General features: G+C 47.3%; 1 protein-coding gene across 1 annotated transcript in view; it reads right to left on the minus strand.

The window, feature by feature from the left end:
- Positions 1-385: 385 nt before the first annotated feature.
- Positions 386-13,506, minus strand: part of chrna8 (cholinergic receptor, nicotinic, alpha 8) — a 118,860-nt gene continuing 105,739 nt past the window's right edge. The window contains exon 10 of the mRNA XM_007892056.2: positions 386-907. Within this exon, the coding sequence (XP_007890247.2) occupies positions 386-907 (522 nt within the window). The remainder of the gene's footprint in view (positions 908-13,506) is intronic.

The following is a 13,506-nucleotide window of genomic DNA, read 5'->3' on the forward strand; positions in this document are numbered from 1 at the left end:
GCTTTCCTGCCGGCTGTAATTTAGCAAATAAATACAGAACGACTGGATCATAGTGTGACTAGAATTGCTTTTCCTTATGGGGAGGTGGGGAGAGAATGCTTATGTTTGAAAATTACTCAACATGCATTGTAACCTGTCGCCAGGAAGAAAGCGATCAGTTACAGGAAATGTGTCAGATGGCCACGACCAAAAGCAAAATGAGCATTGAGAGAGCATGCGAGCAGGAACAAGGATTATGTGTGTTCGGGACACGTGTGGAATAATTTCCTTTTAACATCCTACGTTCAGCAATGGTGTGTCTGGCTTACATACTTTATTTGTTCCCTTTTACTATGTGTTAGCTGACCTTGAGTTTCAATGTATTTATTTACTGCTCCACTGCGTCTCATGCAAAATCCTTAGAAACGGCTTCTATGAAATTAGGGGCGGCCATTAGAATGGCGAATGTACAAACTATAGAAAAAACCGTGAACGCCACAAGGCAGAGTCTGTCTACCACTGCCGCGGCAAACTTCCACTCGCTGGAGATGGCCTCTCCCTGGTCCTGGTCCCTGAAGCGCTTGGCAATGAACTGCACCTCCTCCAGGATCTTCAGGATCTCGGGGGGGCTCTCTGGGGGAGGGCTGCTCTGAACCATGCCGTGGTCCTCGGTGGTGGAGGAGGTAATCCGTCCACACATGACCCCCGAGTCGCTGCTAGGAGGGCAGCACGGGTTCTCCATGGTGTGGTAGCCAAAGTAGATCATATTGCCATTGATGGTCTGCTGTCCAGAGAGGCCGCTCATCTCCACGCTGCTGATGCTCTGTGGCTGCTGCCGGCTGTACCTGTAGGGGATGTCACTCTTGCCTTCGCCAGGCTTCTTCATTCGGAGGAACCAGGCACACCAGTTCAACAGGAACACTCTCACCTGTGGGAAACGCAAAGCCATGCCAAATATTCAGGTGGATTGCTCCGCCTCACCACAATATAATAATAATTTTAATAATCCATGCATTTCATGTAGCACCTTATCACGGCATTGAGATGTCTCAAAGCATTTCACAGAATGTAATAATAATAATCCTTGCATTCGATAAAGTGCCTTATCCCGTGTTTAAGACGTCGCAAAGCACTTCACCGAATATACTGTAAAGTGAATTGACTGTATATTTTGTGGGCGAAACTGTACATTATGTGGGCGAAATTCATCAGCCAATTGTGCACAGCAATGTCCCACAAACAGCCATGGAGTGACCACATTTTGTTCTGTGGTGGAGAGGGAGAGCAAGCATTATTACCCCTGGTAAACAATATAGCTGCATTAGTTCATGGACAGCTAAAAACTACACTAATTAGGAAGGAAATATGACTCCCACTCATAATAATAATTCTTACATTTGATGTAGCACTTTTCACTTCAGGAGAACGTCCCAAAGGGCATCACAGGATACGTTGTAAAGTGGAATGATTGTGGTTTTGTTGGTGAACACGGCAGCCAATTTGACCACAGCAATGTCCCACAAATAGCTATGAAGTGAATGATTGATGCCAGGACATCGGAGAAACTCTTTAACATCCCTCTGAACAGACAGACTTGGCCTCGGTTTAATATCTCATCTGTAGGAAGGCATCTCGGACATTGCCACACACCCCAGCACTGCTTTTGCATGTCCAAGTGCCATGACTACACCAACATGACCCAGCCTTGACAGGCCAACCTCTGGGCTCCCACTTGCGCATTCTGAACTATTTTCTCTTTAAAGTTCCAGCTTGAGCAAAACTGTGAACCGAAGCACTGCAGAGGTTAACTTAAAAATATCCATGTTACACTCGAGACAGCTGTTGAGAAATGGCCCTCGCCCACCTCCATCTGATAAACTAGTAAATGATGTTGCTGCACAAGTTCATGCTACTTAATTTTCCCTTGAATGAAACATTTATCAATCTGCTGCAATATTCAGAGTTAATCTGAAAATGAGAAAACCTATAAGGATGTATTAAAAAGTAATGCTGGTCTTTCCCTGGTTGACTGATCTAGATGTGGCTGCTCAGCATATTAAAGTGTTCTCATCAAACTGCAAGGTGCAGAATTAACAAGAACTGCCTGGCACGAAGACCTGTGATGTATTCCAGAGTCGTGTTGCATGATCATCAAATCCCTAACTAACCTCGGAAAACCTAGCCAGGGACATACTTAAGGGCAGAAAGTCGGATTCTGGCTAAGCAGTTGAGATCTTGAAAAGACTTTGTAGATGTTAGAGAGGATGTATTTCTATGCTTGACTTGCTGCCAGGCGACTGCAATATGAGCATTGCTTTGTACCTAAATTTGAATGTGTAGGTGAGATACATGCGGAAAACCTAGTTGGGTTGGAAACTCTTGAGCTTGGCGATGGGTTTCTGATTGTGTCAAGACACCTTGCTGACTCCCCCCAAAAGTGTGTATAATGTTGAAAAGCATGTCACAAGAGTTTTCTGCAAACAAAAACAACAACAAATTTCATTTATATTTATATTTATATTTAGGAGGACGTCCTAAATGCTGGATAATGAGGGATTTGCACCTGAGCCGCGAGTTGGGATCAGAGAGTGGCAGAGGGCAAGAGGATTGGAGAAGGGAGGATGACCAAAGGCACGGTCGAAAAGGAAAGTCTTCAGATGGGCTAGAAGGAGGCAAGAGAGGAGGGAAGACGGAGGAGCTCTGGGATGAAGTTCCAGACAGAGAAGGCAGAAAAACTGAAGGCCTGAGTACTGGTAGTGCATCAGGCAGGGCAGGGACAGAGAGCAGGCCAGTGCCTGCAGAGCTGAGGGAGCGGACAGGTTGGTGAAGTTTTAATACGTCGCAGAGCAAGATCATGGAGGGATTTAAAGATGAAAATTCAATAAGGCTGTAGAATAAAGCTGCCCTTTAATGTGCAGTGATTGTGTATTTGTTGGCCAGGACACTCGGAGGAACCACTTTCTCTTTTCAATTAGGGCCACGGGATCTTTAACATTCATCGGAATAGTCAGACGGGACTACGGTTTAATATTTCATCTAAAGGACGGCACCTCGAGCAATGCAGCACACACACAGCACTGGAGGATCTGACCATGACCTTCTGGCTTAGAGACAAAAGTGCTTCCGGTTGAGCCAGGCTCAAAAATCTCTCAGAGCTCATCATTGCAGTGTTTTATTTTTGTTCTTTCTCCTTCATTTTTTACTTATTTATTTTTATTTTTATTGAGTCGCGGGCCAGCGAGCGGCAGCGACAGTCGAGCCAGTGAGCGGTAGCGACAGTCGAGCCAGCGAGCGGTAGCGACAGTCGAGCCAGCGAGCGGCAGCAACAGTCGAGCCAGCGAGCGGCAGCGACAGTCGAGCCAGCGAGCGGCAGCGACAGTCGAGCCAGCGAGCGGCAGCGACAGTCGAGCCAGTGAGCGTCAGGGCCTCGAAAACCCAGGTAAGCCGAGCGGGTCTCACGGAAGTTAAGTCACACAAGGCAGCGGCTGGTCTCCCGGGGATCAGAACCAGTGTCAGCTAGAGGCAGGAGCCGGTAACTGCCGGCTGGGCCGGGGGTCTCGTGGACCTTGAGCTGGGGCGGGTATCACAGAGATCGAGCGGCGGCCTTTACCGGTCGGGGGAGCCGCCATTTTTGACTTCCACAATTTCCCGCCATTCTGCGTGACGTCAAGTCCGCCCGCCCGGTTGGAAACCCTGGTAGCAGCTACAGCCCAGTGTACCACAGTACAGCCTGTACCAGTGTCTCCCTCCCTCCCACTCTCTGTCTGTCTGTCTGTCTGCCCTGTCCTTCCCCTGCAGGCTGCTCGTTGCTATCCATAATGAGTGCCCTCCCAGCTCTGTGCCAACTCTAGCCCCTACAGCCTCCTGCAGGCTGACAATGTCCCACTAAACCGGTCGCCTCTCGTCCCAGCGTGTGCATCTTGGATGCCGCCCCCACCTCGAGCTGGCCCTCCCTCAAAATGCCCCCCTGCCTGCAACTCTCCCGCTCTGTCTTGCTCCCTCTCCGCTCTCCCCACCTCCTATCTCTGCTTGACGCCCCCCACTGCCTCCCTCTGCTTCAGCCTGGGAATCCTCTGCCGGGCTCATCGTGGCACTCAGCGTTGGCTGTCCAGCAGCAGCCACATCGGCTTTCCCATTCCCCACTACCGCTGCAAGCCACCCCGGACCCTGACCCCAGGGGCTAACCTCTCCTCCCTCATCTACATCCCCACCCTCCCTCCCAACCATTCCACTACCCCCTCCCATCCCACAAATCCCCCTGTCAACTGTCTACTCCGCATTGGACTTCAAAATGTCCGCTCCATCTCCAATAAGACCCTGGTCATCAATGAACTCATCCTCGATGAGAACATTGACATCATGGCACTCACAGAAACCTGGATCACCCCAGGTAACACCTTCCCCCTCACTGAGGACACACCACCAAGCTACACCAACCACCATGCCCCATGTCTCAACCGTCCTGGCGGTGGTGTGGCCCTCATATCCAGGGCCTCATTTGCCCTATCCCCCTATTCCACCGGCTCGTTCCCCTCTTTCGAACACCTTATGCTCTGCCATCCCTCCCACCTCTCTCTGAAAATTCTCTTACTTTACCGCCCCCAAAATCCTCTCCCACCTTCATCTCTGACATCTCCACCCTCTTTGCTTCCCTCTGCCTCTGCTCTGACCGCCTCATCATCGTAGGCGACTTCACCCGCTCCTGCTCCATCTCCTCAGACTCCTCCTCTCTCCTCTCCTCTCTCAACCTCTCCCTCCACATCCACTCTGCTACCCACACCCACGGTCACCCACTTGACCTAGTGATCATCCGGGGCCTCAGCGTCTCGGATGTCACCATCACTGACAAGGCCATCTTTGACCACCATTTCATCTCCCTCAACTCCTACATCCCTCTCCCCACTGCCTCCAAACCTACCACCATCTTTTACTGCCCGTGGAAGAAGATCTCCCCGCAATCCCTCTCCGCTGCCCTGGTGTCCTCTGATCTCCTATCCCTTGGCCCACCTCTTGCAACAACCCACACACTGTACTCACTCTTCTCCACAGCAGCCTCTCCACCACACTTGACGTCCTTACTCCCCTCACCTCCCGAACTGCCTCCTATTCCCTATCCTCACCCTGGTTCATCAGCTACCTCCGCTTGCTCAAGGGCCAGGTGCGGGCTGCCGAACGCACTTGGCTCAAATCCGGCCTAACGGTTCACCACCACATCTGGCTGGACTTCATCAAGAACTACCGCTCCGCTCTCGCCTCAGCCAAATCATCCTTCTATTCCAGGTTAATCCTGGAGGCGAAAAGCAATCCCAGGCTCCTGTTTTCCACCACCAACCGGCTTCTCCGCCCTCCCTGACATGCATCGCAGATACTTTCCTCTGACTCTCACTGCCAGAAAATGCTGGACTTACTCGAGTCCAGAATCAAGTCTAAAATCGAGGGAATCCACTCAGCTGCAACAGCCCTCCCAACTTCCAACCCCTCCCTACCCTCCCGCACACAATTACCCATCCGACAATTACCATCCCTCCTTCCACACCTTTGAGCCTGTCACCCCCTCCTCTGTCTTCAACACGGTACCCTCCATGAAGTCCTCCACCTGCTCCCTCGACCCCATCTCTACCCCTCACCTTAAATCCCAGCTCCAGCTCCTTGCCCCACTACTCATCAACATCATTAACCTTTCCCTGTCATCTGGCACTGTTCCTTCCCCCCTCAAAACAGCCACTATCACCCCCACCTTGAAGAAACCTTCCCTCGACCTATCACAGATGTCCAGCTATCGGCCCATCTCAAACTTCCCTTTCCTATCCAAGGTTCTTGAGAGAGCCATTGCCTCCCAGCTTCGCTCTTTCCTCTCCTCTCACTCCCTCCATGAACCCCTCCAATCGGGTTTCCGTGCTGCCCACAGCTGCTCTGGTCAAGGTCACAAACAACATCCTGACCATGAGTGACAAGGGCTCCCTCTGCCTCCTGGTCCTCCTTGACCTCTCCGCCGCCTTTGATACCGTAACCACGCAATACTCCTCCACTGCCTCTCCTCCCACCTCAACCTTCAAGGTTCTGTCCTTGACTGGTTCAGGTCCTACCTTTCACACTACCTCCACTTTGTCACGGCAAACGGCTTCTCCTCCAGCCCCCACACTGTCTCGTGCGGTGTTCCTCAGGGCTCTGTCCTTGGTCCCCTCCTTTTAACCCTCTACATGCTCCCCCTTGGTGATGTCATCCGCAGACATGGGCTAAATTTCCACATGTATGTGGATGACACCCAACTCTACCTTTCTGCCTCCAGCCTCAACCCCAGGACTACTGGCGTCCTGACCGACTGCCTGTCCGACATCAAGTCCTGGACGAGGGACAAATTTCTCCAACTCAACGTCAGCAAGACCGAGGCCTTCCTGATTGGCTCACGCCAGCGCCTCCGCACCTCAGGCGCTGGCAGCATCAGCCTCCACGGCTGCCCACTCAACCTCACTAAGCCAGTCAGGAACATGCGTGTATTGTCTGACCCCAAACTGTCCTTTTTCCCCCACATCCGCGCCATGACCGGCAATGCCTACCACCACCTCTGCAACATTGCCAGATTCTGCCACTGCCTCACCCCTCAGGCTGCCGAAACCCTCACCCACGCATTCGTCACCTCAAGGCTTATTACGGGAACTCCCTCCTCATCGGCCTTCCCAACTCTTCCCTTCACAAGCTGTAGATCATCCAAAACTCTGCAGCTCGTGTACTCTCACGCACCAGGCTCCATGACCCCATCACTCCCACCCTTGCCCGATTCTACTGGCTCCCCATCCCCCAGAGGATCGAGTTCAAAATCCATGGCCTTGCCCCCTCCTACCTCTCTGACCTTCTGACTCCCTACCAACCTGCCCACTCCCTCCGTTCAGCAGGCTCCGGTCTGCTCCATGTTTCCCGCCTGACCCACCCTACTATCGGTGGCCGGGCTTTCAGTCTCTCTGCCCCCACACTCTGGAACTCCATCCCATGGTCCCTTCCCCTCGCTTCCTCCCTTGCCTCCTTCAAGGCCGGTCTCAAGACCCTTCTCTTCGACTGTGCCTTTGGTCTCCCTCCCACCTCTCTGCCTTCCCTCACCCCTACACCACCCCTCCCCCATGCTCGGGCCCCGACATCTGACTGTTTAGCTCTTTGGGACATCCTCCCGCCGTGAAAGGCGCTCTATAAATATAATTTTGTTGTTGTTGTTTATTTATTTCCCTTCTCTTTCAGTTTCCATGAGCCTCACAGTGGATCAGAAGGCAATGAATTGTACCCTCTGCCCATTCGGTTCTTGCGATGTCTGAGAGTGGCTGATCTTGTGCTTTTTGCCTTTCTCCCTATGGAGTTGTGCTTCCTCTGTACTTTATTTCTCCCCACACCCCATTGCATTTCTCCACTCTTCCTCCCAATAGTATTGTCAAAATCAGAATTTAGCAGGTAATTTGTAATTTTCAGCAAAATTGTAATTAATACAATTAATGTCAATTCTTGAATATTGCAGCAAGCTGATGAATGTTTCATTCTTAGGAAAATATAGAAGCTTGAGATTGTGAGGCATTATCACTTACTATCATATCAGACACTGCCCACCAGAGTGTAAATTCACAATTTCCACCCATATTCAGTTTATAAAGCAAAATGATATTGCCCCTCCACACCGCAGATGGTTTAAACGACGACAATTTACATTTATATAGTGTCTTTCACATCAGGGAGACATCTTGAGGAGGTTCGCATAACTGACAGGGAGGCTGAGGTGTTGGGTGGGTTGGCATGTAGAAAGGTGTCTGAAAGCGCAGTCAAAGAGATAGTTCTTAAAGGTTGCTGGTGTCAAGCACCATGAATAAGGGACAATAGTTACAATACAAAATTACATTTGTATAGCGCCTTTCAGTTGGGAGAACATCCTAAGGTGCTGGACAATCAGGGATTTGGACCCGAGCAGGGGAGGTCGGGGATAGGAGAGGGGGGAGGGTAGGGAGGGTGGCCAAAGGCGCAGTCGAAGAGGAGGGTCTTGAGACATGTCTTGAAGTGGAGGGAGGGAGAGAGGCAAAGGAAATGTAGGATGGAGTTCCAAAGGGTGCAGTCAGAGAGGCTGAAGGCTCTCTGGAGTTGGAGCGGGCTGGGCAGGAGACGTGGAGCAGGCCAGAGCCTGCTGAGCGGAGGGAGTGGACAGGTTGATAAGGGGTTAGTTATGGGTGGAAGATGGCTCTACAGGAGTGGAATAGTTATTGCAGTTATTGGTTAAATTCCAGCAGTACCTCAACACACTCTCTGGGGTTCCAAAGCCTGGCTCTCGCCAACCTATGCTTAGTTCTCTCCAAGATTAAGTAAGCAAGGTGCATCCCTCTGGGGAGGGTGCACATTTCATTCTGGACATGGAAATTTCCATGTGAAGGTAGCATACATATGTGGAACTCTCAGACTAGTTTGGATACTCTTAAGCATGGTGAGGGGTTTCCGACACCTAGCTGAGGCTACAGAACAACATCTGTTGGAGTCTGGAGTGTGGAGTTCATTTGCCGCCAGAAATTTCACATCAATATTAAAAAGGGGAAGAAGCAGATTCCTCTGCATTCCTTATCTTTACGTGCATCCACAAATTATTTTTATTCTGGATTAATGTGTGTGCAAATAAATTACAATTAGCATATATCGATAATACGTTACCGTTATGAATCAAACTAATATATATTCCATGGTTGTAAAGATAGGGCAGGGAGCTTTTGAGTTTAATGAAAAATATGGTAATTCTGCTGCTGTTGAAAGGTACTATTCCTTGACCGTCAGCTCTGACAAAGTGAAAATGAAACCAATCAATTTGGTTTTGTCACAGTCAAAATCTCTACCAAACTACCGTATTTACTCAAAATGTGAGGCAGCCCTGTCATGTAGCGACTGTATTTACAGGCAAATGCGGCAGCCATTTTACATCACCAAGGTCCCACTTCATAGCTTGCTTTGTCTTGACGATCTGATAAGGCACTATATCGAATGCAAGCATTATTATCATTCAAAGCACTGTCCCGTTGCCAGGCAGTGCTCTCAATAATAATAATAATCCTTGCATTTGGTATAGTGCCTTATCGCATCTTCAAGGCGTCTTAAAACGCTTCACAGAATATACTGTAAATTGAATTGACTGTATATTTTGTGGGCAAAACGCGATAGTCAATTGTGCACAGCAGTGTCCCACAAACAGTCGTGGATTGAGTACCAATTTATTATTTTTTTTTTTTGAAGGAATTATTACCCCCGGAAAAATTGACTAATAAGCGAGTTCCTACTTACTGCTAGGTAAACAGAGGCACGTGGAGAAGGAAACTTGCCCAACATTTTACCCTGCGGGGAATCAAATCCAGGTCTCTCGCTTGTGAGGCAAGAGCTAGAGCTACAGCACTCGATGGCAATCTATGTGAGTTTAGATGATTAGAATCCAGCAGTAGCCCAATACCCTTTGGAGTCCCCAAGCCTTGGCTGTTGCCAATTGGTGCCTAATGCTCTCTGAAATTAGGTAAATTGGACATGTCCCTCCAGGGAGACAGTGTGCATTCCATTCCATTAACTATCTGAGGAATTTCCGTGTGTAGGTGGGATGCATGGAATTCTTAGTTTGGTTTGGACATTCTGTGATGGGCTTCTGTATGTGTCAGACATCCAGCTGACCAAATTAAATTCCACAAGCAGAAATTAACCTTGAGGATTGGTGGCTGACCAGGACACCAGGAGATCATTATGTGATCTTTAGTGTCCACCTGAACAGGCAGACAGAATCTCCGTTTAATGCTTTGTGCCACCTCTGACAATATGGTACTCCCCAGCACTGTACTGGAGTGCCAGTCTAGATGGTGAGCTCAACAACAACAACAACTTTATGTAGTGTCCTTCATGAAGAGTAGTGTCCAAGAGCTCAAACCTGGAATTCACAAGTTTCTAACCCAGAGGCGAGAGAGTCACTGTATTTGAACTTATTAATGAGATTCACCTTGATAAAATTGATCTGAAAGTACCAAGGCACATCAAAAAAAATCAAATTATCTTTCCCCACAGATGCACTTAACATCATCTTTCACATGATCACATAAGATGCTGAAAATAACGAGAACTCTAACTTAGTCACCTTCGGAGATGTGGTGAGACTTGGAGGCACTTAGACACAGATAGGCTGGTCTGAGCAAAGACTCCAGGGGAAACGATAGTGCTGATGTGGTCAGTTGGGAGAAGGGGGATGAAATGTTATCTGAGGAGAGCAGCAGGCCACAGCTGACAAGTGAATCAGAAACAGGAACCGGAGGAGACCACCACCCCATTGAGTCTGTTCTGCCAATTAGATCATGACAGATCTTATAATGTCTTTTCCCTCGACCCCTTAATACGCTTTGAATACTTTAACTTTCCAAGTATCAATCCTAGCTTCTCTTTTAAACATGCCAATTGATTTCTGTCCAAGTGCTCTTCTGCGACATTGCAATCCATATTATCACAACTCTCTGTATGAAGAAGTGCTTTCTGATCGCAGTTCCAATCATTATTAGCATTAATTCTAAGATTATGTTTTGGATGCCTCTACCAGAGGCTGGTTGATTCCCTTCATTACTTTAACCTTATTATTAAATACTTCATTAAACACCTTTCTGACTGGAGATAGATGAATATTACAACATTCATCAGAATTTTCAGATCCAGTCTCGATGCTAACAGTTTAACCAGCAATTGGCCATACCAATTAATGGAAAACTATAAAAGGCATTAGCATTCTGTCTTTCTTGAGGAGAGTGGGTGATGGAGCTGGCATTATATCCTCACACCGCTGTTTCCCACTAGCTACTGTAGATACTGATTGAGAACTCTCCGCTCGTATGCTCACCTACATTCTGTATACCCCCATCACACCAGTCTTCACCAGGCTCTACTGGCTCCCTATCATAGAACGGATTGATTTCAACATCTTCTCACTCATCAAACAATTCCTTGATGCCCTGGCAACTCCCTATCTTTCTGACCTGCTTTCTCCCCACTTTAGATTTTAGATTGAAGACCTTCCTCTTCGACCGTGCTGACGGTCACCTCCTCCCCACTCCACCCGACTTAGCATCAGGCTCCGGCACTGATAAGTGCTTCGAGACACTGCACCCAGTGAAGGGCGATATATAAATGCAAATTGTTGTGGTTGGTGTATCAATTTGGGAGTTGCTTGATTATAAAGGAAGCATAGTGAAGCCTCAAGAAGACATTTCTCCTTTTACTTTAAGGCTCCAAACTAGCTTTGGATTGATGAACTGAATAACAGGCCATTCTCTCCGGCTCCAGCTCCAGCTGCAGGCAAATGTCTCCAGCTTCTTGAGGAGAAATTTCACCTGCGTTTAAATTTATTGGTCTTTGTCAGCATTTAAGAATGTGCTGAAATTCTTAAATTCAGTCTTAATTTTGGATCATAGAATTATAGAATCTTACAGCACAGGTGCCTGTAAAGGTGCTCTTTGAAAGAGCTATCCAATTAGTCTCACTCCCCCACCCTTTTCCCATAGCCTTATAATTTTTTTTCTTTTTCACGTATACATCCAATACCCTTTTGAAAGTTATTATCCTCCCCGGTGCTATGTTTCATCATTCCACCAAAGGTCCTTCTCAACATACTATGTATTTTGCAGCGATAAGAATTTTTTCCTGTGCCAGCTCCTCTCTCTGATTGAGTGAGCTTTTATATAATAATTAATAATAATCCTATTAATAATCCTTGCATTTGATGTAGCACCTTATCACGTCACGATACCTCATAGCACTTCACAGGATATACTGTAAAGTGGTGTAACTGTGCATTTTGCGTGTAATCTGTACCAAAGTAATGCCTTGCCATTGTAAAACCTAAATTAGGCATAGTGAACAAAAGGCACATGGGAGTTAATGAGAAGGCACAGTAGTTTCAGTGAAATATCTTATAATATATTTTCATTCTTTTTATCCAAAGGGGACACATCTGCTTCTCGAGTGAATGATTCAATGGGGCCATATAATTCCACAAAATGTTCTTGTAGAGTTGCTTCCTGCTACTTCTCTGGTAATATCTCCATGACTTGCAAAGCTTCTTCAGAAAATTCCTCTGTTAATGGCCTTTGCAGATTTATAGTGGGGAGATGGTTTCCAAGGTCACAATTGATGCAACCCGATCCTTTTGTAAATATTGTGAATTAGATCCCACTGAGAGTCTAATTGAATTTTGTTCAACATCTGCAGAGAGAAATTTTGTTGAACTTTCCCTCAAGAGATTAAATAAATAGAATATTTAACAAGGTAGATATCACCTGCTGTACAGAGAGAATGGGCTGAATATCCATTTGTCAAACCTTTTCTTCTGTTAAACAACAGCATTCTCCTCCCCATCTTACCTCACTTCACAACAAATGTCGAGGTGCTCAATTACAGTAGTTGTTGTTTCCATGCTTTGCCAAACAACTGATGCAGTGACATATAGATTTCAAATGTGCTGTGGATAATAAGTCACACAGCAAGGCTGCACACTCCAAGACAGAATCTGAGCAAAACGTACAACTTGGAATGACCTATCACCATGCTAAAGAGTATTCATCCAGACTAATCGATGCACATGGATATTTCCCTTGTTTGGAATGGATTCTCCTTCCAGGGATACATCCTGCTTGTTTAATCCAAGAAGGTATCAGGCATAGTTTAATGTAAATCAAGGCATGAGGATCCCAGTTTGTGCACTTAGGTACTGCTGGAGTTTAACTGGCTATAGTACCTGCCATTCTGAACGGTGTCTGGCAAGCACCAACTGTATAACCTCGGTCCTCAAGTGAGGAGCGTTGGCAAACAGACATGTCCTGAAGCAAGATCCACCCCGTTTACCATAAATTCACCTCATCCCTTGCAGTGAATGGAGCATGACAATGAAAAGAGTGTGTGTGGAACCTAGTATGGGTAACAACATTAGCTGGAGAATACAGGGTGGGAAGTTTGGAATGCCTTGCACTTAAGTGACAAAGGAGTGAATTAGAGGGGGATTGTAGCAACAGGGAAAGGTGAAGTAAGGGCGTGTGTGGGTGATGATGTGTAAATGGATATTGGCAATAATAATAATCCTTGCATTTGATATAGTGCCTTATCACATTTTCTGGACATCTCAAAGCGCTTCACAGAATAGACTGTAAAGTGCATTGACCATATTTTGTGGGCAAAACGCGACAACCAATTGTGCACAACAGTGTCCCACAAACAGTCATGGATTGAGTGACCAATTTATTATTATTATTTTTTTTTGAAGGAATTATTACCCCCAGAAAAGCGATACAACAATCTACTAACAACTGGGTTCCTGCTTACTGCTAGGTAAACATGTGTGTGGAGTAAGGAAACTTGCCCAACGTTTCGCCCTGCCTGGAAATCAAACTCAGTTCTCTGTCCACTAAGCTACAGGACTCCACTGTCCAATGGATTTAAATGATTCAGGGATTAAAGGCAAAGTATTTTTTAGAACTACCCCGAAAATCCTTCAGCACTTGACCAAAT

The sequence above is a fragment of the Callorhinchus milii genome, unplaced genomic scaffold (genome assembly GCF_018977255.1).
Source record: "Callorhinchus milii isolate IMCB2004 unplaced genomic scaffold, IMCB_Cmil_1.0 Scaffold1, whole genome shotgun sequence".
NCBI lineage: Eukaryota > Metazoa > Chordata > Chondrichthyes > Chimaeriformes > Callorhinchidae > Callorhinchus > Callorhinchus milii.